Source organism: Mytilus californianus, unplaced genomic scaffold, assembly GCF_021869535.1.
Source record: "Mytilus californianus isolate M0D057914Y unplaced genomic scaffold, xbMytCali1.0.p SCAF_7, whole genome shotgun sequence".
Classification (NCBI taxonomy): domain Eukaryota; kingdom Metazoa; phylum Mollusca; class Bivalvia; order Mytilida; family Mytilidae; genus Mytilus; species Mytilus californianus.
Genome location: NW_026262723.1, coordinates 38,456,552 through 38,475,309, shown reverse-complemented (window position 1 = coordinate 38,475,309; position 18,758 = coordinate 38,456,552). Strand labels below are relative to the sequence as shown.

Genomic DNA, 18,758 nt, shown 5'->3' with positions numbered 1-18,758 from the left:
GCATGTCATAAACGAATTATTTTTTCCCATTCAACATAGTATAGGATAATTGTCAAATTAATTTAGCCTCGAAAAATTACCATCAACGTAAAAATTGCAAAATTTTCATTTACAGAATTTTATAAAGACTATATTTTGTCAAGGTGTTATTTATACGTCCTTGATTTTGTTAATGAGGAAGGAAATATATAGGTTGTTATTTTAAGATTTACCATAAAACTCAACAGACTAAACTGTTTTTGGAGTTTCTATGTAACTCAACAATTTATCTCCTTATTATTTTCATTTTCGCTTATCAAGTCAGTCATAATTTTGGAAATATAGATCATTTATGTTTTAGATGACGTGTTTTATCAGACTTTAATCCTTTTTAGTGTATTGTGTATTTATTTGGCTTCCCGAACTTTTAATGAAGTATGCCTTGGCGTATACCACAAACGGTCCCGTAAGGAACCGGGCTTTTTGTATCCCTTTCGCGCATCTTGTGCAGAAAATTGGTACCGTTAATTGTATTACTACCACTGGGTCGATACCTCTGCTGGTGGACTGTTAGTTCCCGAGGGTATCACCAGCCCAGTAGCCAATACTTCGGCACTGGCATGAAGATACGGATATTTTGTTATTAAAACTTTTTATTACCAAATTTTGGAAATTATTTATTAGTTAAGGAATATATCTCCCTCATGCAAAGCTATTCCTTGCACGATGTTAGCTATACTTTTTGTCCTTTTTGGTTTATAAGCTCATCATTATTTTATACGTTTTGGATTTTCAAATATTTTGGCATCGGGCATCACTGAAGAAACACTTATTGTCAAAATGCGCATCTGATGCGCACAGATTGGTACCATTAATGTTATTTCACGTACCAGCACCTACTTCTGAGTATATTGCTAAGCAGTTCAGCAACTATGTATAGTGCAATTTGCCTTTATTTCATAGGCCAAGTATATTGCTGAATAACTGTCTTTGTGCATAAATGTTTAATGCATATAATACGTGTATAGTGTTGCTCAGCAATAACTATAGGTTAATAGAACCCTATCTTTTCCGAAAATCGAAACTTTAGGTATGCAGACCTCATACCAACTGTCTGACCGGCCGAAGAATATTTTAGATTAGGGCTGATTTTTTCCACTAACGATCGTGACATCGAAAATGAATATCCGAAAAATAAATTGAGAGGATTTTAAAAAATATTTAGTCTGTAGTAAATACTTTTACCCCACCCCCTAAAATCAAGAGAATGGGAGATATTATTGTGCACTTTTGAAAAAAAAAATCAGAAAACGGAAAATGCTTTTTTTTTTACGTATTCAATAATTCAAATTTTCCTGTTATAAACTTAAATGTCAAGTTCGTCCTAAAAATTAATATGAAAATGTGCAGTAAAATCAATTATGTTTTTACTGTTAGTCGTGATTGGTAAACAATAGACCATAAGCTATTTGTTATGAAGGTCACTATTTAGGTTTTAATCTCACGTCATATTGTTCACACAAGATGAGACTCATATGCAACCTTTTAAGCCTCGAGTCGTGCATATAATGTATAATCCCGTATAGCCTTTGTTTGTTCTCAATTATAACACCGCAGACTTGTTTATATGATATAGCATTGCAATTACATACATACATTCTGTATTGACATTATATATACCAGGATTTACTGGGATATGATGTTGATTTAAACGATACAAAGGAGCAAGACTTTTAATGCTGTTCTTCGTACCGATAGTCGAAGGAAGATTTTCAAAGGTAAGTTATAAAAAAAATCTTTACCGCAAACTCAAACTAGTACTTGGCTATTTATTAGTTGATATCGGCAGTAACCAATATCCTCAGTTTGCTTTGGAAATGTACGTGGTACTTGTTGAGCTCGGTTTTTAGGTAACTCTTTGTTTTACACAAAAATAATAATACAGCAACTGAAAAAAGTATATTTTTTCTTCTTATAATTACATTACATGTATGTTTCATTTGAATCCGTATAATTTTGATTGGCAAACAACAATCGCGAGATATTCCACAATTACCCAATAAAATGCAATATTCATGACTGCACGTGCTTCCAGTCAAAAGGTTACAACAACGCATAGGAAGCGTTGAACGCTTCTGCACTTCATACAAAATGTGCGTCGGCCACCTATAAAATTATAAAAAGAAGCTTCTGAGGGAGCTACCATTTGATTTTTAGGGGGGGGGGGGATAGTAAGATGAAATTTGAAAGAAAAGGCAGGACATGAGTTTTGAGTAAAAAAAAAGCAGGATAAGCAACTTGGCAAAAAAAAAGGCAGGATGACAATTTATGCAAATAAAAGTCAGGATAAAATTTTAAAAAAAGGCAGGACCGAATAGAGTGAAAAATAAAAAGGCAGGACAGAGATTACAATTAAAAAAGTTTTTCATCCTAGCCCGCCCCCCCCCTAAAAATCAAATGGTAGCTCCCTTAAATAAAGTTTTCCTCAAATCTTCGATAAATTGAACCTCCAATAAAAATAGTTATGAGAGATAATATTAATGTGCCAAAATAAAAATAGTAATTCGTAGTTGGGATTTTAATGCGTTTCTTAGGCAGAAAAGATATAGAAATATATATTTCTATTCTTGAATGAGTATTATTGACTTATATTTCTGATGCGCTGTGAAGTATTCGACTCTAGCAAATGCAAGAAACTAGCTCGTTTTAAACTATAAAAGTAGTCATCGCGAGTGGATCTTTCTAAATATCTAAATATGCACCCATTCAGTTAGCATATTATTTTTTTTATTTTTTGTTATCATGTCCGAGACCAGTATTTAAAAGGATGTTTACTCTCAATTTGAGGGTCAACATGTAAAAATTTCTTTTTGGTTTTTAAAAAAGTAATTTATAAGCGGAGATAAGCTTTAATCCTACAAGTAAATAAATCTTAATTTTGAGTTGATTCTTTTAATCTGTTTGGACTATATGTACTTGTTTGATTATTCAGACGATGATGGGTATACAGAAAAAAATCTACTACTTGGAATATTCATGGACTGTTATCTCCGACCCTTGTCCTTAATCTAGTTTGAAATTGCACCATGTAGAACATGTTAATTACAGTTCATATACTTAATATTACATTTTGAGACATATTCTCTAATGACGAAACCGATCAAAATATTCCAAAGACCAGTTTACCCCTCCCCAAGAAGTTAACTAATTTAAAACAACCTTCACCTAAGTGACTTTGAAAGGTTAAAAAATGCTTCTCATGCACTTATTAAACTAGTATTGCAAACATTTAAAAAAAACAATCGATATACACGAGGTTAATATTTTAAAACTTTGAATGCAGCCAAAATAATATATCTGAATATTCGCTGACATTTATTATTTTAACTGAGTATACAATGTACATGTATATATGACTAGTTTTACCATTTTAACACATTTTCAACGGCTTTAGATATAACTTAATTAATTTGGTCATACAACCACAGCAACCAATATTAAAGTTTTTTGAATAATATTATATGCAAAAGACTTGCAACAAAGTAGTAGAACGATTTGCAACAATGTGCTTCATCAGAGGTTTCAAGCGAATATTTTCGAATCAATCTTTTGCTATACTTTGACCTATAATTGTTTACTTTTTTCACATTGTGACTTGGATGGAGAGTTGTCTCATTGGCACTCATACCACATCTTCTTATTTATTTTTGCTGCAAGGATAGCCAAAAATATTGAATAACGGCCATCAAAATTATTAAAGCCCGCCCACTAATGCTTTCCAAGAATATACCTGATAAATATTCGAAAAATGAAGAGATCGATATATACTGATTATCATAGATGATTATCAGGAAGTCACAAAAATAATATCGCTATAGAAATAAATTATGCGTTTGGTGAAGAAGAACCCTCGGGATCCTGTACTGGATATCAGCTCGACGTAACACTCAGTATAGTCCCTATCCAACATACCATCACTTCCTCATTAAAGTTCAAATTTCCCACTCTACTTTTCCGGTCCTTACATTTTAGTTTCTGTACTGTCATAAAACAGTTTATTTTTTAAAGATTATCAGTTTATTTTTTAAAGATTTTCAGTTTATCTTTTTTAAATTATTTTCATTTTTCTTAAGCATTCATATACTGTAAGCAATTATTTTGATTTAAATGTTATCAAATTAACTGATTATATTAATTTGAAAAATGATGTTAAGAATATCAGCCCCCGAGAATACACTCATCCTTTTTAGCAAGTGCTTCGTTGCTGACGTGTATCTTGTTTGTATATTCAATGCAAGATTATACAAGAATGCTGAAATGTCTCCCCTCGCTGTACTGGTCACGGATGGACATATATACCTTACAAATTCCATATACCAAAAACAGACCTTATATATATACCATGAAAGTTTAACATTGACCAATGGACCACGGAAATGAGGTCATGGTTATATGCTTCCTGCCAAACAGACATGCTTACCTTACAATTATTCCATACGCCAAATATGGTTGATCTATTGCTTACAGTAATAGAGAAACATACTGCGGTATTTTATAATATCTGAGTTAAGGACAAATCAACGAAAACATGACATTGACCAATGAACCATGAAAATGACGTCCAGGTCATATGATACCTGCCGGACAGACATGTACACCTTGTAATCATTCCGTACGCCAAATATAGTTAAAGTGTTGCTTATAGTATCTTAGAAACAGACCAAAACACAAAAACTTAACATTGGCCAATGAACCATGGAAATGAGGTCAAAATCATATGAAAACTGTCAGTCAGATAGTTGACCTATTGCTAATAGTATCTGAGAAATGGACCTTATCATGTAACTCTAACCTTGATTACTGACACATTTCAGACAACAACGCACCCTAACGTATCTTAATGAAATCAGATTGGTCCAAAAATTATCATAAGTCAAAACAACATCGCACCACAATAAACAAAAACAAACTTTTTGGTGAATTATGATAATCTGCTAGGAACATTTCACTTCTTTGCAATCTTTTTGAAAAATACATACATATATGTGCTATCTTTTTCGATTCTACAATAGGCAGAAAGATGGATGTACCCATTTTAGTATCCACTGTTTCTAAAAAATAATGCTTAAAAAATCAGAATAAAGCCTGATAAAAAGTGTTAATCAAGACAAACAGGCCACTCATGTCGGACTTCTCGCGATAGAAATCCGTTAGTAAATCTCCAAAAACGAGGAAAGGATGGGGCTATCAACTGCAACAAAAAGATATGTCACTTGGCGAAAAATGTTCACCAAATTTCTTTCAATATAGGCATTATTTACTTACAAATGTAAGTTTATGAATTAATAGTACGAATATAAAAAGAAAGACGCAAAAATTCTGCAAAAAAAATGTTTGCCCTGCATTTAAAAAAAAGATAGTGACAACAATTTTTAAAAGAAAGCAAGATATACTATGTTTTTTTTAAAACTGAGTTTTCGATATATAACATGCAGGAGATTGTAAAGCTATCCTTATTGCAAGATTTAAAAGTATTTTGTAATCAAATCTACTTTTGAAGGACAGATTTTAGCCCTTTCTGTTTGGATTAACCCTAATCAGAAATGCTAAAAGTCCCCTCTCCGAATAATAGGATAGTCAAACACATATGAAACCTTTCAGGAGAGAGGGCCTCTAATCCCAACAACCCCCCAAAAAACTATCCGAAAACAACACTTAGATAAAACAACTAACTGTGATAAGCTTTGTTGCACCTGAAGTATTATATTTGAATATAATACCAACTACTTAAGAACGCATTAACATAGTTGACCACATATGATTAAATAGGTTAATGGTCAAAATAATCACTCGATTAATTCAAATTTTACAACTTTAAATTGGCGAATGTTTATCAAACTATGTGTACTTCTTTTATATAACGGTTATACGTATACAGAAAATTACGTCTTGTTTACAGGGAAGACGATTGAATAATTTATTGGATTCATTGACTAATACCTGACCACTGACCACTGACCTAACACGGAATAATTGAATCAATTTCTTACTGATGACTTAGGATTTTGTTTCTGTTAATTTCATATGGTAAGATTAGTTATTTACAAACTGTTTTTCTTATCAATTTGATATAAAAATGTATAAAATGTTTACAAGTTACATAAGTCTTCTCATTTTTGGATTTCTGGACAAACCTACTTTCATATCAGGAATGACAATGCATATACAAGATTTACCTGTCCGTTAATGTCGTAATTCTTCCATACACCTCGCCAAAAGTTAAGCAACACCTGATAATTTTTCAGAATCGTTTTTTACTGATCTCCTAACTAATCGAAATATCGATACAATGAACTGAATTTGTGTTTTAATAAGATAACATAACTTGTTACTTGAAAAGTGCAAGTTTAGACTATTTTCATGATGGAATTTTTTCGACTATTACATTTTGGGCAAATGGTTGTAAAATTGCTAAAAAAAGACAAGATTAAGTTTCAACTTATACTGAAGTTTTTGACAAATTTGCTCTACATTATACACGAAATTCTTTTTAAAACTCGAGAGTGACAATTTGTAAATACATTAAAGTACAATTTAGGTCAGTAGCAAGTGTATCCTCCACGCTTCCGAAAAAGTTCATCCACACGTCGTCTCATGCTTTGAACTAAGCGTCGTAATGTTCTAACAGGAATTGTTTGCCATTCTTCAATCAAGGCTGCTCGTAATTCCTGTAAATTATGACAAGCTTGAACCCTGTTGTTGATTTTTCGACCAATATCACCCCAGACATGCTCAATGGGATTCAAATCCGGTGACATGGCTGACCAAGGAATAGTGTCAATTGTCTCCTGACGTAAACATTCTAAAACAATGCGTGCTCTGTGTGGCCTAGCATTATAGTCCATGAATATTGGTCTGGTTGCAAGATTGTGATTGTCAAAATGTGGCACAACGATATCCCGGATGATGTTATCGCGATATTTTTGACCCGTCATAGTCATATCCAGAACATACAGGTCCATTTTGCAGTAAAATGAAAAGCATCTCCAAACTGTCACACCCCACCACCAAACACTGTAGTTCCAAGGATGTGCTGTTCCCTATATGCTGTATTCTGAGGACGCCATACGCGCATGTGCCCATCAATATGATGTAGGAGGAATCAGCTCTCGTCAGATTAATGGACGCCACTGTCTCAAAGTCCAATTGCGGTGATCACGTCACGTGACCACTGATGTCGAGCTTGACGATGCCTAAGAGTCAGCAATGATCTTTTGACTGGCCTACGGGCACGTAAATTGGCACAATTTAGTCTGCGGCTAACAGTTCGTAGACTCACGCGACCATGTATTCCCCAGTTGTCTCGTACGCGGCGAACTGTAATCTCGAAATTACACTGTATGATACACCAAATTGAACAGCTATTCTGCGCAGACTTAAACCAGTAGTGCGCATACAAATGACTTGCCATTTCTGTGCAATTGTTAACTTACGTCTTTGCATCTTCCAAAAAACAGAATGTTTATCGTATACACTGACAAAACAGCACGTGAAACACCTTACATTTTATTGCACGAAACTTGCAAGGAAAAAAACTTGTATGTAGCTTTAGAAAACCTGTTTTTAAGATACCCAGGAATAAAATCTTTACCTGAATTTCTTACTTGCCAAATTACAACAGATTAACGAAATATGTGGAAACAAAGCAGTATCAAATTTAGTTTCAAAACAAAATATAGAAGCAAAAACATTTAGGTGTTGCTTAACTTTTGGCGAGGTGTATATATTGGGATAATTGAATTATCTTATGCTAAACTATTTATCATCATAACTTATATTTGCTTATCATTGCTTGGATTTTCATGATCGTATATAGCATTTCAGACCTCAACTTTTTATACGTGTAAGAAAATTTATAATAAAATTTTAAAGCTGCTGGATATTTGATATAGGAACTAAATGTATACTACCGGTTGAGGTGCGCATTACGCGTGTTTCTGGAAGAACTTTCATCTGTTGCGCTCGAGAAGTCTGTGAAACCAGATACCAGCGTTTGACAGCTTAAAATCAAATCGACCTATACAGAATAGTCAAAATCATCTAGACCTTAGTTTTAGTTTTATTAGAATTGTCTTCATTTAAATCACGACAGTTCGGGAGCAGTGCCTTATATGTGGATGGTACCCTCAGGTACTGATATTCCACTAGCAGCGATATTCACCCAGATATGTTAAAAAATTTGGAGAGCTAAAAAAAGACCCAAATAATACCCGAAAAAACACAATAACAATTATGTATATGGTCTAATTTTCTTGCAGGAATTTCAACCTTAGTTTTAGTTAATTTGTCTATTTTATCATTGATAGAATTATAATTATAAAAATTATATCTGCATCATCTAAGTCATGACAGTACCGATTCACTGCCTACTGACCGGAGGGCATCCTCATTGGCTGATAAATTCCCTATATATATATATATATATCATCAGCTCTGCATTATCAGAAACTGCTGTAGATAGTAAATTAGAAATTGATAGTATATGCCTTTTTGTTTGTCTTTGTTGACATATTTGCTTGTTTTTGTAGTGATTCATTTGACGTGGCTCGGTACTTGTATATCCCGTCATTGTGTTTTTGTGCTATGGTAAATTTTTGTATTCTTATCTTTCGTTTTTGCAAATGTGCTTTGTCTATCTGCCTTTTTGTTTGTCTTTGTTGACATATTTGCTTGTTTTTGTAGTGATTAAGATTATAACACAATGTTGACTGCTGTACCCCTATTTTTGACATTTTTACCTATTATGTATGTTTGTTTTGTTCACACATCGTTGTCAATTTAATGGAATTTTATGCGACTGTCATACAAGTGAGATGTTTAGCTAGCTATAAAACCAGGTTTAATCCACCATTTTCTACATAAGAAAATGCCTGTACCAAGTCAGGAATATGACAGTTGTTATCCATTCGTTTGATGTGTTTGAGCTTTTGGTTTTGCCATTTGCTTAGGGACTATCCGTTTAAAATTTTCTTCGGAGTTCGGTATTTTTGTTATTTTACTCTTTTTAATTACAGAAAAGTCTGGATGTTCCGGGATGGCTGTGATCAAGAATACGGAGCAACTGTGTTGATATCTTTCTAATATTTAATGATATAGATCTTATCCTGAACGCCAAGGAATTATACGGGTTTATTTTGTCTACCACCACAACGTGCAGTGAAAATTAACGAAAAGGTACGGCGAAGGTAAATAATTGTGAAAAGGTAAGACGAAAGTGAATAATTGTGAAAAGGTAAGGCGAAGGTAAATAATTGTGATGTGGAAAGGTAAGGCGAAGGTAAATAATTTCGAAAAGGTGAGGCGAAGGTAAATAATTGCAAGCAGCTTGTCTGGAATGTTCAGTAAACTTGTGAAGGTTTTGTGACCTACAAATCAATATTGCCCAATTTGGACTTACTACATAATTAATAACATTGTCGTCTATATTAAGATATTAAGTCTAAGCTAGCTTTCTGCAAAGTATATTTATACTTTAAATACTTCATTTTGATTTAGGTCAGTGAATTAATTGTTTTACAAATCTTACTTACAGTTTTTGATAACTTTTAATGTAAAGAAACGAAAGATGTTTCATGAAAATGTTTAAAATGTAGATTATTTTGAAAATTTCCATTGTTTTACAGTAAAAATGCAAACCCCTTCCCTTAAACATACCTGTAAACTTCATAACTACGGACCTGAATTTTTATAGTTACCTTTCTACCATTTCTCAGATCTTAATCACATGGAATATTAAATTTGGTGCATCTGGTTTGGTCCCGAATATTTTCAAAATTTCAAGTCATCAATTGTTTAAAGATAAATGATAAGTTTAGTATAAGTAAAGAAAGAAACAAACAAACAACAAAAAAATATTTTATTTGCCAATCACGGCGCCCAAAATTAGCAGAATAATTACAATATAATTTCAAACATAATATAAAAGTAAATTAAAAATAGGTTCAACAAAGTACATAACAATTTTGATTTAATTGATAAATATATAATATCAAAGTAACTGAAATAAGTAATTTGTTTTAATAAAAATATATAATATGACCCATTGTTTGTTATTCTGGATCCTTTATTGGACAGTACACCTCACAGCATACCAATTATTAATTTAATGTAAATAGTAACTATTGTAAATGCATATATGATCATATATATCTAGAACTCTATATAAAGTATTCTAATTTAGTATTGTATTGCTGTTTTTATTTAAAACCTCTAATAATTGACAAATTATTATCAAAATATTTTTATCTTCATTTCCCATTAACCAAATAAACAGAGATTTGTTATCAAGTTTTGAAATATTTTTATTTTTACTAAAAAAGTAAAGAATGTAATTAAACAAAATATTCCCAACATTTCACTATTTATCTTAATTTCACTCTATCGCCTGGCCTTTGTAAGATCTTAGGCTAGTTTAAAAACTACTGAATTTCTTTGAAACAACTGAGTCAGTTTGGACCAAATATCATCCATCCTATATTATAAGGATTTACTATCAAAGTTGTTTCTGATGTTTATGCCATAAACCAAGAACATTCAATGTAAAACTTCAAACAGTTGTATGTTATTCTTCAAGTGCTAAGCCTGCTAGATACAACTGTTTCTGAAATTGTCTTTGGTTCACTTCTGAATATTGTCATGACCCCTTTCTGTGAGCAAAGGTATGTTGGATTTAGTGTGGAGGAAATTCATTTGCCTGATCTTATGATCCTATATGCATGGCTAATACTGCTGCCACTTTGGATTAACGTAAAATCATGAAACATAATCGGAAAAAACCATTAAAATATTTTTTTCGTTAAAGTTCTGGGGTAATGAGGTCTTTCCACATTTCTGTGGAAAGACCTATTGGTTTTCTTCTGATTATTATTATTTTTTTCTTCTTCCGCCACTTTTTTTTGTCACGGTGCTTTTTTGTTTCGCAAGATGTCGCTTAGATTTTTTGCATATGATATCGAACAGTTATTGTGATTTTGAAACTGACCCTGTTAAGCCGTACACTTTTTATTGTAAGAATTATCCTGGTTTTATATTGGAGTTCAATTGTCTCCTGCCTTCCTCCTTGGATCCAAATTGAAAAAGGCTCGTTACGTCAGATTTAAAGGTTCAGTAACCGCCAATGAGATTATGGTATATATTTAAAATAAGTAAAATGTAATTGTAATTGGTAAACCATAAGTGATAGAGACCTAGGGTCTTTTGATTTGAGGTCCTTGGTCCAAAAAAAAAGAAAATAGGGTCAAGGTCAAAGGTCAAGGTCATTTCTAAATTTGGATTTTTGCTTATTTTCACCTCTTTTCAAACACGATATAAGATATCGACAACATATTTTTACTTAATTGTTAGTTGCAACATGTCGTAACATATACATATTGGTTTAAAGGGTACGCTTACATAAAATTAGAGTTTTCTTCCCTTTTTTTTTTTCAAAATATGCGTATGGTGATATAACTCATTAACCAAATATAATTAAGACCTAGGGTCTTTTGATTTGAGGTCCTTGGTTGATGACCTTGAAATTGAGCTCAAGGTCATAGGTTAATTTGACGTTCGTGAATTTGACCTTTGCTTTTACCGCATATGTATACATGATAAAGCCACATGGGACTTTTTGCATTAGGTTTCAAGCCATTTAACCTTGAAAAAACCAACCGGAAGTAACCTTGTGTTAACCGGAAGTAGCTATTTTTTGTACTTTATTATTATAAAGGTATATAGAACCAGATATTTTTGGAATCAGTGTCGAGTAAACAATTAAAATAATACCAAAAGTAACATTTTTTAAACCGGAAGTAACAAATTATCTCCCTTATTTAACAAATATTGTATAGAAACCATATATTTTTGGAATCAGCGTACAATAAGCTATCACTTGACGCTGGAAATGACATTTAAAACCGAATTTTACTACTTTCATATCAAAATACATGGTTTTTGGTGGAAAGACCTTCGTTAATTTTGACAATTCTTTTTGTAGCAAAATCTGCATTTGCTTTAGGAGGAATTTGTTCAAAGTTGGTCTATTTCATGGTACCATCCCATGTTAATTGACTTCAACAGGGCATACACTAGTCCCAACTTAAATACACTGTTTTCTATGAAGAAACTTAATGGGATACGTAAAGGATCTATTCTGATCCTATTGATCAGGGTAAATTTGAACGACACATACTATGAATCATTGTTTCGGATTTTTCCAGCAGTTAAGTCTGTTTTGAGTATATGAACTTTGTAGACTTAAAGAGTCGCTAATTATAAGTACTACCATTTCTTTGTAGATAACATCGAATGAATAGAGAAAAGGAAAAATAAGTACAGAATCCCAACCAATGACCGATGGAAAACAAATTCACTTCGCTAAAGGTGTTGTTGTTTACAGACACTAATGATGTTGTTAACAACTCCAATGGTCAAGGATTTATATATGTCATACACGATTTAAAATTTCCGTGATGATGGAAAATAACAGTAAGTAAATTAAAGGGGAATACGACAAATCAAAATTCACATATATAGTTATTTGTTTTATTTAGCAATGAATCTAAATCATATATTGCTTTATATACACGAGTCAACTTTGAAATTGTAAACTCTACAAAAGGTGAAAAATTACTCAATTGCTCTAACCTTGATTTATGATAGAAAGGGAAATCCGATTTCTTTGATATGTTTCAGACCAAAATGAATATAACGTAAACATGACAACGATCAATTTTATTTTATCAGCCTTTTCCTATTGCACTTTGTTTAAGGAAATATAAAGAAAACCAGGCCTAATATGTTATAGGTCAATTAACTACTACTAGAGGTGTTTAATGACCTTGACATAGGTCGATTAAGAAATGTGTACAACCCTAGCTTGACTTGAGCAACTCTTTTTCACTCTATTGATTGATTGATTGACGCCACTTTCAAAACTATTGCGCTATTTCCTGGCGGTCAATTTTTATTGGTGGAGGAAGCCGGAGTGCCCAGAGAGAACCACCGATCTAAGGAAGGAAAACTGACAATCCTAGTCAATTACGATTGGAGTCGAGTGCATCTGCAACGGGCGGGTTTAGAACTCACAACCTTATTGTTACTAGGCTAGTGATACAGTAGTTAAACTACTTAGACCACTTGGCATACATATATATCGTATTAATATTTCAGTGTTTGTGTTTTAGCAACTATGGAAAGGGTAAGACGATCTGGAATTTATATAGTACTATATAAATTATGTCTCTTTTTTAACAAGTCTTTCGTGAATCCTGAATTCACTTTATTACTATTCAATCATTCAGCACTGGTTCGTCGTTGTGAAGAGCATCACTTGGTAGTGTTTATAATGCGGGTTTCTTACCATTGAAATGCATCAAATAATTGGTTTGCATAGACAATGATCTTTTCCAATTGGACACATATGAATGAGTGCACATGAAATTGATTATAAATAAAGTATTATTTACTTCCAGGATTTAAAAGGGGGCACCAATACTAAGTTGTGAATGGAAATTTTTAAAAGTCTATGCATTAACCATATAGGTAACTCCACAAGGAGGAACCGGCCCGCCTCTAAATCCGCCACTGACTATTGCTCAGTATCTTGAGAGAAATGAAAAATCTCAGTCAAAACGTTAAAAATTTGGAAACGTCGATTATTTTTCCTTAAAATGCCTGAAATAAATATGCAAGACAAAGTCCAGAAGAGAATCATATTTGAAAGGTTAAGCGTTATTTGTGTTTTTCCCTGTCAAAGGACCAGAAAAGTAGTCTCATCGTACACTCTACATTCAAGTGAGCCAGGAATACAGGTTATCTTACCAGCACACCTTTTGAACTCTACAGCCAGACATATTCTCCATCGATTCATGCGGTGAAAAACATATAAAAAAAGGTACACTGGACGAAAAAAAATATTGCTATTTTGTCTTGAGGCTGGTTGTTTTCTTGTCCACTGAAATTTGAAGAGACAAATTCAATAAATCTAGACTATCTTTCTTAGAAGTGATTTTATTTACTTTATTACACTCCCTAAAGAATTGATTTTTTTCGGAGAACATTTCCATTTCTTATTTTGCAAATAAGAAAAAAAAAGTTCTAATAACATGACACATATAGATACTATTCGAAATTAAATTGTGGTTTACGTTTTTTTTCTTCATATAACACAAAATCAAAGTAAGCTTTTTGCCATGCCGATTCTTGACAGTTTGGGACCTATTTTATCAAAAATATACTGGTAGAGGACACTACATGCTTTAATTTTCTAGGATTTAAAGGGGTCCTCGGTGGCTATATTACTAGCCTGTTGTGAGGTTGTGATTTGAACCCCGCATGTGGTAGGTACTTTCAACTCTTTGTTGACTATAGGATTTACTTCCTAAGGTCGGTGCATTGTTCTCTCTAGCTTCATCCACTAATAAAAACTGACTGCTACGATGTAGCCAAAAGTGGCGCTAAACACCATCAATCAATCAATCAATCTAAAATTGTAAGCTCTGGTAGTACATCTCTTAAATTTCCAATTTTCCTAAAATTTAATAAGGGTAGTAGTATTTTTAATGAAATGTCATTTATTGAAAAAAATAAATGCAATATTAATAGTGGGTATTCGGTATGGTTTTATGCTCATTGTTGAAGGCTTTATGGTGACCTATATCTATATAGGTTTGAACGTTGGTGGATAGTTGTCTTATTGTCAGTCATACCATGTCCGTTTTAGAACTTTGTCCTCGTTAATAACGTTGCGCAGTCTCAACGTACCGGGTAATGACGCCCGTATAAATAAAAAAGTTATAAAAAAAAACAAATTGTCGATCCCTTAATGCAACATCATTTCTTAACTGATCTGTTATATGTAACAACAATATCTTAAAATACAAAATTTTTTTTTTAAAAATAACGAAATCGAAATATTGGACACTGAATCAAAACTGCACCTAGCTGTAAACTATCAATACGCCACTGATGTATGACTAATTCACACCGACTGAAGACAGAATACATTACGCAACACTAATACTCTGATGACGTATGAAACATCTTTTTAATCAATGATGTCATAATGAGCTAGCTCTCATGACGTCCTAATTTCTAAAAAGGGCATGTAATACGTATTCACATGTCGTATCAAAACATATGATTTGACCAATAATTTTATTGTATCGTAAAACATACTTACTTATTAATGTTCTAGGATCAAGAATTGTTGCAAGAAGTTTTATTACTGTATCAACCTTGCGTTCCTATGAATATTATCATCGTTATTATTGTTGAAATATATAACTGATAATGTTTGCAGAAAACATACGCTTCTAAAAAAGTCCAACCATAGATAACATTTTAAACTCATTTAATTATATATTTATGCATATGGACATTGCTATGAAGCTGTAATAGGTGGTGGCCGATATCTTACGAATGAGAAAAAAATGATGGCCAGGCTTTTAGGGATAAAAAAAACAATTTAGCAAGCAACAATTAACTTTGCTCCCTTTTTTGGCCTCTGATAATACTTATTTTGACTGAAAGGATTATGATATCCATCCAAGTTACTTGAAAATTGCGGAAGTAAACATAAGGGTGGAAATTTGTCTCATTTGCAATCATACCACATCCTCTTATTTTTATATTAGTGAACGACCATATGACAGTCTCCTGACTTTGGACAAAACGATTTAGGCTGTGCGTTTTTTTATTAGTTTTTTTATTTATTTCGTTTGGTCTATAATTTTCTAAATGTTAGATTGATGACTTGCAGAATCCAGCCTCCTTCGATTTACTTTTCATCTTTAATTTTATTGCGGGGAATTGTTTACGGTTGGTTGTTTTGTCTCATTGTTGGAACAGGATAGACCACTGTTATATGTTTTTTTTTTAAACTTTTAAAAATTATTTCCGTTAATTTGTTTTTTCTTATCGTAGTCTACATGATTTAGCTGTGAACCATTTAAGGAATGACTGTAAAAAAAATTCTGTCTATGAAGAAATAACATCAAAAATGTGGTGCACACTGAATAACCCGTGTAGCGGGTTATTTAAAAATGTGGACCACATTATTGAGGTTATTTCGAATAAAATATTACAGTCATTCCTTACAATTTAATTCTAAATTCCATTTTTAAGGAATAAATCATGAAAAAACGTTGATGACGTCACGGTCAAATGACAAAATTATGTCAATGAGCTAAAATACAAAAATACTTTCAGCCAATTAGAAGACATCCAAAATTAAATTGTTTATTCATAAGCAATAAAAAAAACTTTTATTTTTTTATTTTCGTATATTGTATTCATTTAATAATTTTATTTGATATGCATGTTTAGTGTATTGTGTGTGTGTGTGTTTACTTTAATAAATCTTTTTGAATATCACAGGCTTTGTTCAGTTGACAAATTTTGCAGTTTGATTATATAATTAATGATTGTCACCCCAAACGAATGCAAATCATTCTATTTGAAGTATGATTGTTAGTTTGCTGTTGTCCATTTTTAATTGATTGTGTACACTCAGGACAAATTCTGTATAAATCCTTATTTGACAAATTATTTGGATTTTGGCATCACTAGTAGCAAAAAATGTTAATATTCTGTGAAATTAGGAAATAAACTTTTTTTTATAAAAATAAAGCTTAAAAAGTGTTCTTTTTTTGAATTAAGAACCTTTTCTTCATTTTCAAATCTCCAAATCAAAGGAACCAAATTAGTTATTAACTATTGCTAATTGTATATTGTGTTGTTTAAACATGTCAAGGTTGATATATTGTATAGAGATAGACCAATTGGTAAATTTATCAAATTAAATTTAAATTATACTCTATATGGTGCACTTTTTTGCCAACCTTAGGAGAGCGTCACCACGGGAAAGTCATCCGCCTGACCTCTGGTCATTATATACATTTCTAAATATAACGTGCTTGTATCGTATAGTTATTAGGGGCCATCACTGTCTGACTTTCATTCACACTTCAATTTGATTCTCGACTTGAATAGTCTTTAGTAGTAATTTTTAAAAAGTTCATATTCTTTTCATTCTAGGTAACGGGAAAAAGAAAAAGTGGTCATTTCAAATCATGTGATTCTTTGAAATGCAAGCAACACTTAAGAATAAAACGCTCTGAAAACAGTTCTTTCAAATCAATGGATTCACTGAGAACCAAACAAGACTCGTCTAGTTCTTTCAAATCACGTGATTCACAGAAAAGTAAACACGATTCCATTAAAAGACGCGTTGAAAAATTCAACGATGAAAAAAAGAAATATGCAGGTGAAAAAGATGAAGAATATGCTGGACGACGAAAACGAAAAAAAGAGAGAAAAGAACAAATTGCGCGAGACAGAAGATTAAGACAATATAAATGTTTATACTGGCCGTCAGGGTTAATAATGCTTTGTGGTTGTGTGTTCATTCTAGGTGCTACTATTCAGAGTATAAGTGAGGGTTCTCTATTATGGAAACAAAGACAAGTATTCCGCATAATTGGACCAGTTTTTATTGTTTTTGGTCTTGTACTATTTTTAATTACTGTTGCTTTTGTCAATAATCATACGATAAAAGTTAAAAAACTTAAAGCAGAGGAAGAAATTAAACGAAAGAAAGAGAGAAGAGAGCGGGTCTTACTTAAATACAAAATGAAACAAAAGGAAATAAACTTCAGCAGAAAACCTTTAGCAAGATCTTTATCGGGAACCTCGTCTGCAACATGTCATACGCTTGACGAATTCGAATCGTCTGCTCAATTCATAACTGGATCACTGTCAAACGGATGCTTACATCCTAATTGGAAACCATTTAAAAGTAAAGACTCGGTTGAAGGTGATACTTCAAAAACTCTTCAAAGCTTTCACCTCGAGTCGTCGGCTATGAACAAAAAACCTTTAACAAGATCAATTTCAGGACCACCATCTACGACATGCGAATCGACTGCTTATTTTCCAAATGGTACAAAGTTGAAAATGTCGAATGGATGTTTACGGTCGTATAGGAAACTGTTAAATAAGAAAGACTCTTACGAATTCAGTGAATCATTTGAGTGTCTTGAAAATAATAGTTCATCGTCATCATCATTAGTATACATGACGTCACTTCCTTCATCACATATTACATCATCTGCATCTGCATGTCTACTTTCTAAAATACCTTATATCGATGAAACAGAAGAATTATTGATGTAAATTCCGTTTTTTTTTCTTTCCTCTACATTGAGAATAAATGTAGACAATCGCGAGAAATAGACAATTTAGTATATGGTAAATGCTATTATAAGTCACTGCGTTACGTATTTAATAGTGTACTGTGTACATGGAGCATATGTATGGGATATACTGTCACCAAAATATTATCCAACTACATTTGATCGGATTAAAAGATTTATTAAAGCCAATTTCATCTGTTTTTGCTTCACTCAGGAAAGTTGAAATTAAAGATATGAATTTTAGTGAGTCTAAGGGAGCAACCATTTAACTTCAAGGAGGGGGTTATGGTTTTTTGTCTGAGTCAGAAATTTGTTTAGTTTTTCGACGCTATCAATCAAATTATTTTTTTCAAAATTTAACACTATAAGGTATGGGGAAAATCTGGATTCAGAATATTTTTTTTTTTGTCATCTGCTTGACCACAATATTTTTTTTCATCAAATTGGGGATCAGAATATTTTTTTTAGGAAAAACCCATACCCCCCCCCCCTTTTGAAGTTAAATGGTCATTCCCTAAGTACACACTAAGTATCCCGATCCGAATA

The 18,758-nt window shown here is 32.4% G+C and overlaps 1 protein-coding gene across 2 annotated transcripts; it reads left to right on the top strand.

The window, feature by feature from the left end:
* The first annotated feature begins 1,660 nt into the window (after nt 1-1,660).
* On the top strand, nt 1,661-18,401 carry LOC127708515 (uncharacterized). Of its 2 annotated transcripts, XM_052213415.1 has the most exons (5): nt 1,661-1,757; nt 5,939-6,066; nt 9,054-9,213; nt 12,315-12,504; nt 17,056-18,401. In XM_052213415.1, exon 5 carries the CDS (start codon nt 17,158-17,160, stop codon nt 18,190-18,192), a length of 1,035 nt encoding a protein of 344 aa, XP_052069375.1. In that variant the 5' UTR covers nt 1,661-1,757; nt 5,939-6,066; nt 9,054-9,213; nt 12,315-12,504; nt 17,056-17,157; the 3' UTR covers nt 18,193-18,401. The 2 variants fall into 2 exon arrangements, with proteins under 2 accessions (XP_052069375.1, XP_052069374.1); XM_052213414.1 differs by lacking the exon at nt 1,661-1,757 and having other exon boundaries at nt 5,827-6,066.
* The last annotated feature ends 357 nt before the right edge of the window (nt 18,402-18,758 follow it).

What these genes read in the sequence shown, in the direction of transcription:
- LOC127708515 (XM_052213415.1), top strand. Translation starts at nt 17,158, where the DNA reads ATGGATTCACTGAGAACCAAACAAGACTCGTCTAGTTCTTTCAAATCA.